The sequence below is a fragment of the Anguilla rostrata genome, chromosome 1 (assembly GCF_018555375.3).
Source record: "Anguilla rostrata isolate EN2019 chromosome 1, ASM1855537v3, whole genome shotgun sequence".
Lineage (NCBI taxonomy): Eukaryota > Metazoa > Chordata > Actinopteri > Anguilliformes > Anguillidae > Anguilla > Anguilla rostrata.
The window spans coordinates 32783374-32799957 of NC_057933.1; the positions used below are offsets into that span (position 1 = coordinate 32783374).

The 16584-nt window shown below is 39.0% G+C and overlaps 1 protein-coding gene across 3 annotated transcripts in view; it reads right to left on the bottom strand.

Annotated features, from left to right (window-relative positions):
• Window positions 1–7196: 7196 nt before the first annotated feature.
• The window catches only part of LOC135254868 (SAM and SH3 domain-containing protein 1-like), an 85377-nt gene continuing 75989 nt past the window's right edge, over window positions 7197–16584 (bottom strand). For all 3 annotated transcript variants that reach the window (XM_064335453.1, XM_064335445.1, XM_064335461.1), the window contains 4 exons: window positions 14606–14769; window positions 10538–10747; window positions 10172–10322; window positions 7197–8830 (listed from right to left, as the gene is read on the bottom strand). In XM_064335453.1, coding sequence (XP_064191523.1) covers window positions 8703–8830; window positions 10172–10322; window positions 10538–10747; window positions 14606–14769 — 653 coding nt within the window. In that variant the 3' untranslated portion in view covers window positions 7197–8702. The remainder of the gene's footprint in view (window positions 8831–10171; window positions 10323–10537; window positions 10748–14605; window positions 14770–16584) is intronic.

The following is a 16584-nucleotide window of genomic DNA, read 5'->3' on the forward strand; positions in this document are numbered from 1 at the left end:
GCACCCCATAGTGACTGGCCTATACACTAGAGCCATAGCAAGATACACAATTGTATCTATGCAGGCTACGCACACCAGAGTGTACACATGTCCGCGTCTACCATGATAGATAGTGATCCGCATAGAGCCGCACTACTGGCGGATCACTCACAATCTCCTTTTATGTACATCTGTTAGCACAGAGGAAAGTTCAAAATGCTATTTTGTAGTCAGATAACATTAAATTAAACCCATTTCCAGTAGCAATGGGTAAGACTACATGCATTCCGATACTTCGGCTGTTTGGTGTATCTGAGGGGTTTCTAAAAGTGGCAAGGTAGTAACTTAATTTTAACATTATTTCAACACAAAGTTTGACAGGTAGGATACAACACATTAACAAAGATGGAGCTGCTGACAATGATAATTTGGATCGTCTGTTTGAAATTGATTGAGTGTAACTTTTGGTCAGAGTCTACATAGTTCACCTGCCTATAGGCTACTTAATACACAAACAAAGTGTCAGGGTCTGGGGTGGGACTCAGAAGGGGACCAGAGTTAGTAGAAGATGCGATTTATTTTGCGAAGCACAGAATCAGAAGCAGTCTCTTAATCAAGTATAGGCAGGAGTCAAAATCCGGGAAATCAGGTAGACAGGGCAGAGGCACAAAAACGGGAACCGGGGGGCAGGTCGATTAAACAGGCAAGGGTCAAAATACCAAGGCAAGGAATAACACGGGCAGGCTAAACTCGAGGTCGGAAACAAACAAGCAAAAGTCAAAAACCAGGAAGGACAAAAACACTAAACAAGGCTGGAAAGGCTACTCGAAAAATCAGAGGCACGATCTGGCAAAGAAAAAAGGTGCACACAGAAACTAAATAGCAACGCCAATGAGTGAAGATGGGATGCAGGTGAGGAAGGTAAGGAACACAGAAAACACAACCGCAAGCGAAAACAAGTAAACTGAAAATAAAAATAAATACACACTAGAAAATAAAAAATAAACAAAACTAAAACGGAACACAAGGAGAATCAGGCAGGATTCCTGACACAAAGGTGGAGCAGCTTAAAACTATTGATTCAGTAAATTTTCTGTGAGAAACTATTTGTCGATAATATAATTCTGAAAGCCTAGCATTAATCTTGTGACATACTTTTAGTTTAGCCAGAGCAGAAAAGCCAAAAGCATCACCAGCAGGTTGAAAGTGGATGGTTTCAGCCTTCAAGTTCGTTCAACTGGACATACTTTTTTCACTTCATTGAATGTCCTCCAAACATAGATTTATAGACAGGGGTTCTGGTGAATTCAGTGCCTCTGTTTCCATTGAATAAAATTAATGGTAGCGTAATTGCTGAGAAATACTAGTATTAATGACAAATCAATAGCAGCAATACTTTGGCAAAGTTAACAGAGAATTTCTATTGAGTTGCAACAATAAATCTTCAGAATGACAGAGTGATAAGGGCATCATTCTCATTACATCATTATTCACGGTTTTACAGTCTCTACGGTACCATATCTGGTTAAATGGTAAAATTCTTTTTTTTTTTTTTAGAAATATTGGCATTATCTTACCACCACAAAACCATGAAAATCAGTTAAACATATCTAACATTAATTTGAAATTAGTAGCCTACATGCAAAGTACCAGGGGAATATGCTGGAGAATCAGACACTGAATTCAGTTGCACACCAGTACCTGATGTCAAAAATCATTGTTTTTTATTACTACTCATAAATTCCCCCGCCCCCCCCCCCTTTCCCCACCCCCGGCATTCGCTAATCTCTTTTCTTTGGCACCCCAATGACATGCAGATTTTTAAATCGTACGCACATGCCTGCGGTTAAAATGGTACGTTTTTCAGAGAGAACTGATTCTAGATGCTGTAGATATTTTTCTGAAGTATGATATCGAGTGTAAGCAAGCCTATTATTTAGCTTTTCCTGAGCAGGGTCGTGGGGGGTGCTGTAGCCTATCCCAGCATGCACTGGGCGAGAGGCCGGAATACACCCTGGACAGGCCGCCAATCTAGTCCAGGGCACACACACCATTCACTCACATTCATACCTATGGGAAATTTTGATTCTCCAATTAGCCTTACCTGCATGTCCTTGGACTGTGGGAGGAAACCGGAGTACTCGCGCAGACACGGGGAGAACATGCAAACTCCACACAGAAAGGCCTCAAGCCGAGATTCAAACCCACAACCTTCTTGCTGTGAGGTGACAGTGCTACCCATTGCACCACTGTGCTGCCCATAAAATGATCATGCCACAACCATTTTGTCACACCTTGCAATAAAATGATGGCGCAGTAGTACATAAAAGCAATTGGTATTTTATTTACAGTGACCCATCTCAAGAACAAACCAGTGAAAAAACATACAAGAAAAAAACTATAATACTGAAAATTTTACTAGATAAGTATTTCTGCACAGCGAGGCACTCAGACACTTGAACTCGTCAGTAGTTCAGTATATTTTGCTAGGTTCAGAATAATGATCTGTCCAACTCTAAGACACACACACACTCTGCATCCCAAAACTATTGGGGCACCCACTTTTAACACTTAAACCCTCCCACCAAACCCATCCAAAAAGTTGTGGGAAGATTACCATTAGTAATATCCCACAACGAAAGTCCCTCTTTTCACTCAATTTCTGAGGGGTACCAAAATATTATACATTACAACAGACATATCCACCATTCTGGTATAAAAATAAACTTCTGGGGAACAGTATTAACAAATTACATTTCTCTTACCTCCCAAATGATGGCTCTGGTTTGGGTCCTGCTGCAGCAACATGGAAACGCTCTGTATGTACTTGTCACACGCTGGTGTGACACCCCTGTGTGGGCTCTCTCCACCAGTCCAAGACAAATCTGCTTCTCCAGCGGACCAAAAGCTACAGTACTTTTTAACTTGATTCATCCATTGATCCATTCATCCATTATCTATACCTGCTTATCCTGGGCAGGGTCGCAGGGGGTGCTGCAGCCTATCCCAGTGTGCATTGGGTCCAGTAATACACCCTGGACAGACCACCAATCTATCGCAGGGCACACATCATTCACTCACACACTCGTACCTATGTGGGAGGAAACCCGGAAGATAATCACACGGACACAGGACCTTCTTGTTGTGAGGTGACAGTGCTACCCACTGCACCACCGTGCCACCCTCTAACTTGATTCAGACAGGGGATGTGAAAATACAGAATAAAACACCTTTCATGCATGTAATTATGTGTATAAACTAATTACAAATGTAGTCAAATACAGTATATTTAACACATTATTCATAAATCTGTGTGAGTTTAAATTACGCAACAAAATGCATAACACATCTCTCTCAATTTGGAACCTGAAGAAATATCATTCCAAAACATGAAAAACCCACAGTTATACATGGGAACGGAGAGAATGTTGAAATGCATGCTGGAAACTGTAGGCAAAGGAACACTGATAAAGAAATCACTGTCTTTGATGAAGACAATGTAGAAATTTAGAATTTGAAATACTTCATTTCAGGCAACAGTTTACTGAACCATACACATTTAGTAAATTTATTGCCAGAGATTTAGTATCCATTGTTTCTGATTCAGTTGAGATGAGAAATCTTAAGTTTAGAACTTTTTTTAGAAATTTTAAAACAGAGTTTTGATTTTGACCAGTCAGTTCTGAAATTATTACTGATTCCAGTAGTTTAGTTGGACGTGATTGTATAGAGCATAGAGTAAGCAGATAGAAAGAGTGAAAAGCCACGATAATAAGCAAACAGGCACATCCAGTTGATCACAGAGAAATTTATTCCACAATCTCCACTGACAACTGCAGAACTTTTTGTCAGAACCATTCTGTATGTACAAAAAGAACAGTGCCAGAATGTTCAAACAGTATTACTAAAGAGAGATATTCTGCATAAATTGACTGACTTTATGCTGAATGTGCAGCTGAATGCACAGAGAAGAGCACAAAATTGACAAAAACAATGACCAAGGAATATAGACATACCACTGCACATTTACACATTCTGACAAATTTACTGTCAAAACAAGTTTCACACCTAAAAGAATGTATGTTCCATTTCTTACTATATGTATTATCATTTAAAACATTTGCATATAGTAGTTTTTAGGCACATCATGAAATATTGTGCAACATTAGTGTTCACTAGAAAAATAAAAACACAATAACATTAATTAAATGGAATTTGATAGAGTTACAGACTGAAAAGGTATCTGACACAATCAGATCACACTATTCACATCAAAGTACCAATTTGTTATAAATACTATATAATATTATTTACAAAAATGTAACTAAGCTATTGCTATGGAGGAGCAAAAATGTCAAAAAATAAATAAATTAATATAAATACAATAAAAATGTAAAAAATGAATGTACACGTATAAATTAATAAATAAAATCATACATAAATGGGGGCGTTGCTTTTACTTTCAGGCATAGTAATCAAGCCTGGAGTAGGAGGTTTAGTGCAGGTAGGCACGGCGTGAGAAGTTCAGATATCTTCCCAAAATTGGATTCAAGTGTCCCCAAAACCACTTCAAATGGCACCAAACCTCTCCAAATTGGAATATTGTGTATACCTTTTTTTCCCCCAGACATATTCCACTTCCAGAAGCTACCATTGAGGGTTGCACCCTCTGGAACCCCACAAAACAAATATTCTTTATTTACCTGTAAGGTAAAATTTTGGCTGCCCAAGCCAAAATTCCAGGATTGGGGTCCTAAAGATCAGAAGGCTGCAAACACAGCTGAAAAGACAATTGCCCCGATTGCCGTGGGACAGTCTCGCGACCTTTTCACCCCACCAACACTTGTGGCCTGCAGGAAACCAGATAAAGGATTACCAAGATGGTGTCTGTTTACATGTCGTAAAAGCACCCACAGGCACCATTGGGTCAGACAGGAACCTGGTTGACCATTACCCACGTTATGGACTGTTGAAAGCATTATATGTACGTGCATGCAAGTTCCTGGGAATAGTTTGATAAATGTGGTGGACTGTGAATAATATCATTTGCAATGCAGAGGATATTGTATGTGCGGGCAGGCACACTGACTTTTTTGTAACTGACCGGAATTGCAGCTGCTCTGGGACAGATGTTAGTTTCAGTGTCCAGATGGATCCCAGTAGTATTTTACATAAATATTAATTGGATCATAGTCCAGGATATTTAGATAGTTTCACTAACCATATGGAGTAACCTTAGTTCGGGCTCCCTGGGATAGATGTTAGTTTCGGTACCCGGACAAGCATATTTTACAGATTAAAGTCGCCATTCATGGCGTGTCATTAGCAAGATTCTCGGATGAGTAGCATCTTTACCTGCCAGTCTTAGTTTCAGAGAACAATTAGATGAATGCCTGGCAGCAGTAGATAGTCTTGCTCTCTGGGGTGCAAGTCTTGCCACCCATTATTTCTGCACACCCCAGACAATACACATATACGCAAACCCGTATTCACACACACAACCACAATACATATTTATAGAGTCAGATAAACTTGGTTTTCCTCATTGCAAAACAGATCTAAATAAACTCCTTAATCTTCTTAATCACTTGGTCTCTTAGTTCCTGTCACCAATTTTAAATCCTTACAGTTTGGTGTCTGGATCGACGTGATCGGCGGGACACTAACGTTAAAACCTTACATACCCATTCTCTCTTTTTGACTAAGCCCTGTTTTTCAGTCAAATTGTGTTCTGTCTGAGAGCTTCTATGTACAAAAGTTTCTTGTGTTTTCATCACACAAAGTAAATTCACTTAGAAACAATAAAACCACTTGGTTTTACCTTACTATGTACTCTGACTAGAGGTCGACCAATTTTTCAAGGCTGATAACGATTCCGATATCTTAGATAACAGGAAGACCAATATATCAGCCGATGTAGCTAGCAATATATATTTTTTGATATACAGCTGATATAATATAGCAAACAACCATTTTGGAGTAGCATTACCAAACTATCTTCACAGCACTATAGAGCTGATTCTGATACCGCTCCATGGTGCCGATCTTCAATCTTTAACAACAGGTAGAAACAAACTGGTGTCTCTCCCTAGTCTAGTTATAGGATATACAGTTGCAGCATATGCCCTCAAACAGAATTTTTGGAGAAACCGGGGTGAAGTTGATCAGGTTCTTGCAATCTTATTATTTAGAATTAGTGCACAAAATGCTGAATTACATGAATGAATTAATTAGTGCATGAATTAGACCAAATAACTGTACTTAAATTACGATCTTAATATACAAATTAAATGCATTAGATATTTTGAAATACAATTCACAAAATGAATACAAATTTGACATTGAAAATTAACATTCTATACATGAACAACATACATGTTCATTCATTTTTATATAAATTAAAAATACATATTTGAAAAGATTAATTCGCCTACACAGGATAACTCTCAGATACAGGGAGGCATACAGGACTTGGAAAAGCCTTTTTTAATCAAATGTTTTAATATATTTTTAATAAAAGCCATTGTTAAGTATACCTCGAACAATTTCTCTAACTGGACAATTGTACAGTGTGGTAGTCTTAGCCTCAGATGGTCCGCTGACGGACCGTCCCTGTCCGAAACCACCATCTGGCTTGCGAGGTGGTGCGGAAACTTTGACAATATCAGCCTTTATTGATACTCATGAAAATGTTAGCCATGCTCAAACAGAGCCAACCATAGCCAGATAATACTAGCAGGGGTCATGCTAGCCTGTGACATAGCTGACAAAACCTTCACTTAAAACTAAAAAATAAATAAATTCAATATCGGGGCCCTTTCAGATATCAGATATAGCACCAGATTCAGATATCGATTGAAATCCAAATATCGGCCCAATATATCTGTCAAACTGATATATCGGTCGACTTCTAGCTCTGACCTGTGCTTAGCTGAGGGGCTAATGTTAATCAGGCTTGTAAGCAGAAAGTAGGCTGCTGTAATTTGTATATACAAACCGAGGCACCCCTTTTATTTTGACTGTGCTGACTTCTCACTTTAGTCTTATTCAATGAGATAAAAAAACTGCCAGGATTCCACAAGCCCCCTATTCACAACAGGGGGAGAGCCCACAGGGAGGAAAATTACAAAAATATAAAATAGTTTATGATTTTATTTAAAATAATATAGTCTGTTTTTTTCACTGCTGCAGTGTCCATTATGCAAGCATTTGGTGATAAACAAACAAATGTAAAAATGCAAAGTGAAAGTAAGTAGGGTATGCAGCAGAATAGCTAAACCATAATTTCAGATAGATGAAAGACATAGACTACGTCCAAAAGGTTTGTAAATGAGCCTGAAGAACACAAGACTGTAAGGTTACTATAACGTATACCAGGTTTCCAAGCAGGGACAAAAGTGACGATGGATAAATTATAGAGAGGGTTGATTTTTTTTAGGTTCTTGGTACATTTACAGGGCACTGGAATGTCTAATTGAGACCTTCTTTTAAATTATTTTACTGTTTGTGAGGTAAGAAGTTACTTTTTTAGAAAAATAGCTATTTTCACGTTTGAAATTCTATGCACGTACATAGAAATGCTTTTTTTCAAGTGCTCCTGAAAATGTTCAGCTCAATGAAAATAATGCACAACGAAATAATGACTTTTCTTAGCCTACGTACAAAGATCATATTGATTGTTTATGGCTCAAAGGGGGGTTTTGGCAATGTCAGTTGTTTGGCTTTTTGTGGTCAGTTATTGGATTATAAAATACCATAATCATCAAACTGGCATGTCAATTTAGCCCTCCTTTGAGGAAGGGGACCGCCTTGTAATTTCCTCTGTTATCTCTAGTGGTTTTACCGATCAAGACATCGATGCATCACAGTAGTAAGAGTCTAAGCTAAGAGTCTAAGATTTAAAACGGTATACGGGTTATAGCACTGCACCTTGAATCAGCGACCGATAAAAGCAATATTGTACAGTAGTTGAAAGCTATTATTAGACGACAGCATCTTAAATCATGGCCATGGACCTTAAGAGTTTAACCCGAAATACGTTGCTCAAGCTCTGATGCAGCTTCCTAAAAAAAAATCCATGTTACATGTCATCCTGCCCTCCCCTACTTAAATGTAGTAAAAGCAACTACGCTCTCTGGTATTAATCAACTGATGGGAATACGGTGACACCATGACATACTTTGAGAGCCTCCACATTATCATAAGGATGAAGAAATAGAGAAATAAATACGAAAATAAATGTATACAGAAATAAATGAATCAATAAATAAATAAATTAGGAAATGAATACAGAAATACCCAGATTTTATCTATTGATGAATTTATGTCAGTTTACATTCATTTATTTTTGCATTTTTCTTGCATTTATATTTATTTATTTACTTTAAATTTAGGCATGTTTAGTCCTCCATATATTGCACGTCTCAGGGAACAGTTGCAGTGCTAATCAGCCTATTTAGCCAAATAAAGCTTTATTTCATCCACACAAGTGCATCCCATTGCACAAGCACACAAACATCAGAAGGTGACATTAATCAGTTCCAACTCAGATCTATGATTCTTAACATTAAGACTAAGGGTGGACAGAACAGAGAATAGCTTCAGGTTGAAGATGGACAAAGTTTAGCTTCAGGTTGTTATTTTTCCCTGAAATTTGAATGAAGTAAAAAGAGTTGGGCTGATTCAGAGATGAGGAAAAGAAATATAGGTTTGGTTGAAGGTTGTCAGTGGAGCGGGAGGCTATTATTCCCATTATCCAAATTATTGGTGCTCCTCATCAGTGAGCTGTCCTGTGACAAGAGGAGCTTTTGGGAGTCAGACAGGTCTTCGCTCTCTGAGCCACTGTGACCTGCTGGAGAAGATGATCTCTGTCAACTATGGAAGTAAAGCACAGACCTGTGTGCATGTGTATGCATGTGTGAGTGTGTGCATGTCAGAATATGTGCATTTGCTAACGTGTATAAGAGGCCATTTAAGTCTTATTTCATACTTCTTATCACACACACCATCTCTCCATCTCATTATCATGCTCTTTCACATGCACGATCATAATCTCTCCATCATACTGTCATACACACCACTGTATTCTCTCACACACACTCACTATCATACTCTCTCACATATACAATCACACTTTCTCACATACACCATTATAATCTCTTACATACACCATTATATTCTCACACATACCATCATAGAGAATAGTAGTATCTGTGAGAGTATGATTGTCTGTGAGAGAGATAACAGTAGTGTGCATGAGAGAGTTTGATTGAAAAACGGAAGGTAGTTTAATCGAAACAGAAGGCAGTTTAAAATATAATTTCCTGATTGACATACAGCCTATTCACAGACAATGCCTGCCACCTCTCAACTGCACCTCGAGCAATTGACATGAAGCGTATAAATCAAGCTAGTTTAAATAACACAGCTAGTTTAATAGCACTTTAAATTGAACTTGTTGTGTTAATACGATAGCAAGGTATATGGTGCTGGAGAAGTGCCAAAAATCAGACTCATGGGAGGCCTGGAAAGCAGGCGGTGGCTATATCCTAACCAAAGCCGGAAACCGATCAAGCTACTGATAAGCCATCGCTGGTAAATGAAAGGCTGGTGCTGGTCATAAGCGGCTTGTCAAATTAAAATATTTACACATTTGTTTATGTCATTTCAACTAAAACCATAACTTCTGAATTAATTGATTACAAATGAAACAGACATTAAACTCAAATGAACTTGTACACAATTGAAAAATGCAACACAAAAATACAAAAATAAACCCAAAAAAAGTGGGCATTGGGTTCTCCTTGAGAAGCTGATTAATGGCTTTTAGAAAAACAATTCCATTGAAAGACCAATCAAATCCCTGCCAATTTTAGGTGCTGCTGAGAGGGGGTGGGCCTGTGAAAAGGCTCTTATCCAATTAGGAACTGATAATTTATATTTGCCTTCTATTTTGATAATTGCCTATATTGATAATGCCTTCTATTTCAATAAAACTACCTTACGTTTTTCAATCAAATCAAAGCATGCATACTACAATTCTCTTACTATTCACTATGATGGTGTGTGTGAGAGAGTATGATGGAGTGTGTTAGAAGTATGATTTATGTCCTAAACGGGCCCTTATACATGAGCATACATGGCATATAGCATATATGGGTCTGTATGTGTGTGAGTGCATGCTCTCACTCACTGTCATACTCCTGCAAGAGCTCCACAGCAGTCAGCAGCACTGCCCGTTGTTGGGGGTCTTGGATGTCCAGCTCATCCAGGTCCTCCTTCTCCAGCAGTTTGAAAGTGTCCAGATCCTCATAGCCATTGAAAAAGAAGGTGGGCATGTGCTCCTGGACAGAGTAGGACACAGGACATGAGCATATTAACTCACACTGAGAGACAGCACAAAGTTATACACACAAGACATGAGCATGTTAGCCTACATTGAGAGACAGCACGTCGTATGTTGTATTTATTGGCAAAAATGTGACTGGTATACACATTTTGAGACAGCCTAGAGATTGGCCTGATGGGCAGCTACTCCTTTGAGGCAACCTGCTCTTACTTCGAGGTTGATGCGCACTAGCAGCTCCTCCATTGAAGTGGGCTGTGGTAGATGACCCTTCCTTCTTTTCCTCACAGGCCGTTTGGGTTTGTCCTCTCCCTCTTCCAGGACGTCCACATAGTTGAACTTAAATGTCCCCCCCTTGTGGTTCAACTGGCCCATCCAGGTGCCCATTGGGTGTTTGCTGATGATGTCAATGATGTCACCTCTCTGTGCAACACAACGTGAACACTTGTGAAAAGTGATTTTTAAAACAATGGAAGATGAGGATAATGACATTACACAGTATTTCTCACAACACATTCTTTTGCAATAGGTGTAGTTGGCTGTCATTTTTAAAAAAATGAGTTTGAACAAATCCAACCATCCATCCATTATCTATACCCACTTATCCTGGGCAGGGTATCTATACCCGCTTATCCTGGGCAGGGTCACTGGGGGTGCTGAAGCCTATCCCAGCGTGCATTGGGCAAGAGGCAGGAGAACACCCTATACAGGCCACCAATCTGTCGCAGGGCACACACACCATTCACTCACACACTCATACCTATGGGCAATTTTAGTCTCCAATTAGCCTACCTGTGTGTCTTTGAACTGTGGGAGGAAACCGGAGTAACTGGAGGAAACCCACGTGGACACAGGGGAACATGCAAACTCCACACAGGAAGGCCCAGGCTGAATTCGAACCCAGGACCTTCTTGCTGTGAGCTGACAGTGCTACCCACTGCACCACCCATTGAACGAATCTCATATGAGAAATTTGTTCAGATTTGTTCTCATTTTCTTACATCAGAATTAGAACATCACTTAAAAGTATATTATGGGTTAGTTTCAATTTCCCATTAAACCTGTAGCTAAACAGCTTAAATGCTCTATGCTATAACTAAGAAGTAATTATAACAGTATCTTCAAGTTTTTTTAAATGAAAGAAATAAAATTTATAACACATGAGTCCATCATTAATTCACAACAATAACATGGCTTAACTGAGCGGGATTGGATGAGTGGTGGTTTCCTCATGTTTTAAATACACCTATTTCACTAATACACGTATTTATTTCCGGGTTCCAAATCAGCATAGGTTACTCACTCATAGACATTGCTTAGCAATGAAACAGCAAGTCTACCCCAAGTGCCAACAACTCACCTCTATTAGTGAAGCCTTTTCCCCCAGTGGCTACAGAGTAAACTGCAACGCCTGGTTGCAAAAAGAACTTGTAACCCCGCCCACCCAATGTTAAAGTTACAATCTCAAAGATTTCCGTTTCGTTCTCTTTGGCGGTACCAATGGCGAGAAGCAGTAATTGCAGATGTGTTTTTGGACCTCACTTCCCATAGATCCAACCGGATCCAACCAGTGTCGCCTGTGTGACGTCGGTCAGTCGGCACCTGGGCCACGACAACTATAACGATTACTATTCACTGAATAAAAAATGTTTGTTATAAAAGTAACGTTATGTAGATACTCATTCATTGTCTAACATTAGGCTAACTTAAGCTGTCTTTACACTGCCGAGCCGGGTTAAAATGCTGTAGCAGACCTGGGGTAGAATTAGTGATGATCAATTTCCATAAATGTTCTTTATCTACCTTTTGCCCGGTATGAACATCTTTACACTGCAGAGAAGAATTCAGTGCAGTGAAGAATTCAATCTCGTGCACAATAAACAGTCTTTTTCGTGAATGATTGTTGTGTGATATTTTTGAAACGACTGTCTTACAAAATGTTACCCCTGGTGTTTCTGGTTTTGCTAGCTAAACTGTTCGCTGAGCTGGGTGTTAAATTAGCAATCAGAACAAGAAGAATAAAACAAAAACAAAGGAGATTTAATCAAAAAAGGGCACCAAGGCTGAAGGAACATGTGAGGAAGCGTAATAAAATAATAACAACGCTAATCCATACTGCCGTATTCTTTTATTTAGTTTTCTCCGGCTTGACATCTTTACACAGAAATCAGACCCGGTTCTGCTCCACCTATACCCCAGCTTTATTCTGATCATTATAATATATTGATGAACTTGATGGCAATGTAAATAATGGTAACGTTAAGGCCAGTTCAGATCAATGATTCGCAACAAGACGAAACGGTTTTAGAATGTTGCAGAGAAAATTGCAGCGATGTGAACTGGTTAGTTGCAGAGCGTCTGAAGCCGTTGCCTGGAGTCTCAAAAGACCCACCTTGTCAAATCGCCAAGTGCAGTTTTAGAACGTTTACAATCAGACGTCTTGGAATTTTGCAAGTTGCATTCAGTCTTGTTGCGAATCATTGATCTGAACTGGCCTTTAGTTAGCTACATTGCAACCTTGCAACAAGGTAGCATTGCATTCGAGAGACGGTTTGCGAGGTCAGTAGCGTTAGCTAGCGTTTTTTCTAATTGTTAGCTGATATTAGATTGTGTTAATTACATTAGCTAGCTAGCTAACGCAATGTTACCTGATATGAGAGATGGATACTGGGTGCAACGTTGTCTAAACTAATGTTGCCTTTCTTGACATGGTCCGGTAGCTAGCGTTAACTGTGCAAATAGCTATGTACTTTAGTAACATTACATTGTAATCAAATGTAATACGAAATCTACATCAACAAATAATATGACCTCTCATGTCACACAAAAACTTTTTAGGGTTCCATAACTCTTCCCCCACCCCTTTCTCTGTTGTAACGCTAGCAAACACCGGAAAAAACAGTACGCCGCTCACACGCAAGTGAGTTGAAGAGCGAGCCTGTTGCGTTATCTCCGCCTATCCTCTCTGGCAGACCAACCACTCATGGGTGATGGAAAACGCGTCACTAACTATGCGCCGCTTGTGATTTTTTCCCGGGAATGTCGCCACAGACACCCAGTTCTTTAATCATAAATTATAATAATAATAATATAAATTAATATAATAATAGGCTCAATCACCATTGTGTTACCTAATTCGGCGATAGATAGTGACTTAACAGACATTTATTTTAATGAAAATCTTCAAGATTATTACTTTAAGTCAATGGAGAAAGCCGAAAAAGAGGCCAACTTTCTATGTGGAAATGTAAGATCAGTAATTTTTTTACACAAGAAATAACGGTTTAATTAGTAAATCACATGCCTTGTAATGTCTCCCATGTGTCTGATTTAAAAAAAATAATTCCGCTAATAATCCCAAATTTAAGTTAATTTCAGTGCATGCAATACAGCTTGTCCTACTACCGTATGACCATATGAGGAGACTTCCCATCCTCGCTGCCAGGCATCAGTGACAAGTGTCATGCTGTGTCGTTTTATTCTGATTAGTTAGCTAGATTCATACATATGCTGTCACCATTTTGTGAAGTCAACAGTCGAAAAATGTTGTGAGCTGCATTCAACTGTACTAAACTCAAGTATGGAGGTGACGTGATGTAGTATGCACTGTAAATTCTGAAATAGTGAGAAGGGCCTTTCTTTACTTCAACTGAAGATTGGGCCTTTATTTAAGACAGGCTATTATTGGAGACAGGCCATTGTTCATAATTTTCCCTTTCTTTAGTTGTATTTCATACTTTTATACTGGAATGTTTAATTTATAATTTATCCTATAAGAATTTACAAGTATGCTTATATCTCAAATAAAGCCTATATTAGAGAAGAGGCCTACTACAGACAGTTTGTGTCATTAATGATATGGTGCTGATAATAATAATAATAGCGAAATTAAAAAAATAAAAAGGTAATATCTATATATAGAAAAAGTCACACTTTGTTTTATTTCACATTCAATGTGCTGGAGTACAGGGCCAAAAAAATTGTGTCACAAATTACTTTCGCATTTAACTGCATTTTGTGAAGCAAGATAGTCAAGCCAGGTCTTCAGTAACTTTAGATTTTCAGTCCGATATTTGTTAATACATTTTTTTTTTTTAAGTTTACATTCAATGTTATGAGAATCAATGATTTATCATGATGTAGATTTGATACTGGTATTGGTATCAAAGTATAAATTTTGGTATCAGAACAAAACTACTACACACATACACCTGCACAAACACACCTTTTCTGAGAGAGAATTTCACTGTAAGGTACTGTGTGTGTGCATGTGTGTTGTACCCTGATTTTGAGGGAGTTGTAGGGGTTTGGGTTGAAGTCTGTGTGCGCTCTGGCTTGTCCACAGAAGGGTCCTCCATTGACCAACTCTTCATTGCCCCCATTCTCCAGCTTCACATTCTCACGGTTACTCACCAAAGAATCAGTTGTGCTGACTGTCTTACCACCTGAAAAACAGTGTCAAACAACCAGACAATTTGCCAATTCACTATCAATACTAAAAAACTGAGAATTGTGAATCTGGAAAGAATTTCATTTCGAAAGTTTGTTCTGCTTTCATGGTTTCATATTGTGCTATCCTTGACAATGCAATACTTTTTAAAATCAATTTGTCAAATAAAATGAACTAACATGGTTCACATTCCTGCACACTTCCATAGGAGGGAGAGAATAGTGTGTTTGTACTCACTAACAAATGTGCTTCTCTTGAACGAACACTTAGCAGTGACTTTTTCCACATGGGTGTTTGACAATCTTTTCATTAAATAAATGAAATAATTTGTGTTAAAAAAATATGTGAAATAAATGTGTTTTCTGTTTACTCAGTTTCTTTTTGTCTAATATTATTATTATTTTTTACACTGAAACCATTCAGTGTGACGAATACGCTGTAAACACTTTTTCACTTTTTCACGGCACTGGCCTACATATATTCTCACTCTCACTTCCATATACTCTCTCTCAAGTACATTCTTTTTCCTCATTTTGTTATGTTACCTTATATGGCCTTATTATAAAATTTATTAAATTCATTTTTATTCTCATAAATCTACTCACAATACCCCATAATGACAGTGAAAACAGGTTTACAAATTTTAGCAAATTTATTAAAAATAAAAAACTTAAATATTACATTTGCATAAGTATTCAGACCCTTTACTTCAGTATTTTGTTGAGGCACCTTTGGCAGCAATTACAGCCTAGAGTCTTTTTCGGTATGACGCTACAAGCTTGGCATATCTGTATTTGGGGGTATTTATCCCATTCTTCTCAGCAGATCCTTTTATGCTCTGTCAGGTTAAATGGGGAGCATTGCTGCACAGCTATTTTCAGGTCTCTCCAGAGATGTTTTATCAGGTTCAAGTCCGGGTCTTGCTGGGCCACTCAAGGACATTAACAGACTTGTCCTGAAGCCACTCCTGCGTTGTCTTGGCTGTGTGCTTAGGGTCGTTGTCCTGTTGGAAGGTGAACCTTTGCCCCAGTCTGAGGTCCTGAGCTCAAGGATCTGTCTATACTTTGCTTCGTTCATCTTGCCCTCGATCCTGACTAGTCTCCCAGTTCCTGCCGCTGAAAAAAATCCCCACAACATGACGCTGCCACCACCATGCTTCACCATAGGGATGTTATTGGCCAGGTGAGCGGTGCCTGGTTTCCTCCAGACATGACGCTTGGCATTGTGGCTCAAGAGTTCAATTTTGTTTTCATCAGACCAGAGAATCTTGTTTCTCATAGTCTGAGTGTTCTTTAGCTGGCTTTTGGCAAACTCCAAGCGGGCTGTCATCTGCCTTTTACTGAGGAGTGGCTTCTGTCTGGCCACTATACCATAAAGGTCTGATTGGTGGAGTGCTGTAGATATGGTTGTCCTTCTGGAAGGTTCTGCATCTCCACAGAGGAACTCTGGAGCTCTGTCAGAGTAGCTATCAGGTTTTTGGTCACCTCCCTGACCAAGGCTCTTCTCCCCCAATTGCTCAGTTTGGCCAGGTGGCCAGCTCTAGGAACCTGGTGGCTCCAAACTTCTTCCATTTCAGAATGATGGAGGCTACTGTGTTCTTCGGGACCTTCAATGCTGCAGAAATCTTCTTGTACCCTTCCCCAGATCTGTACTCAACACAATCCGGTCTCGGAGATCTGCAGAAAATCCCTTTGGTTTTTGCTCTGACATGCACTGTCAACTGTGGGACCTTATATAGACAGGTGTGTGCCTTTCAAAATCATGTCCAATCAATTGAATTTACCACTGGTGGACTCCAATCAAGTTGTAG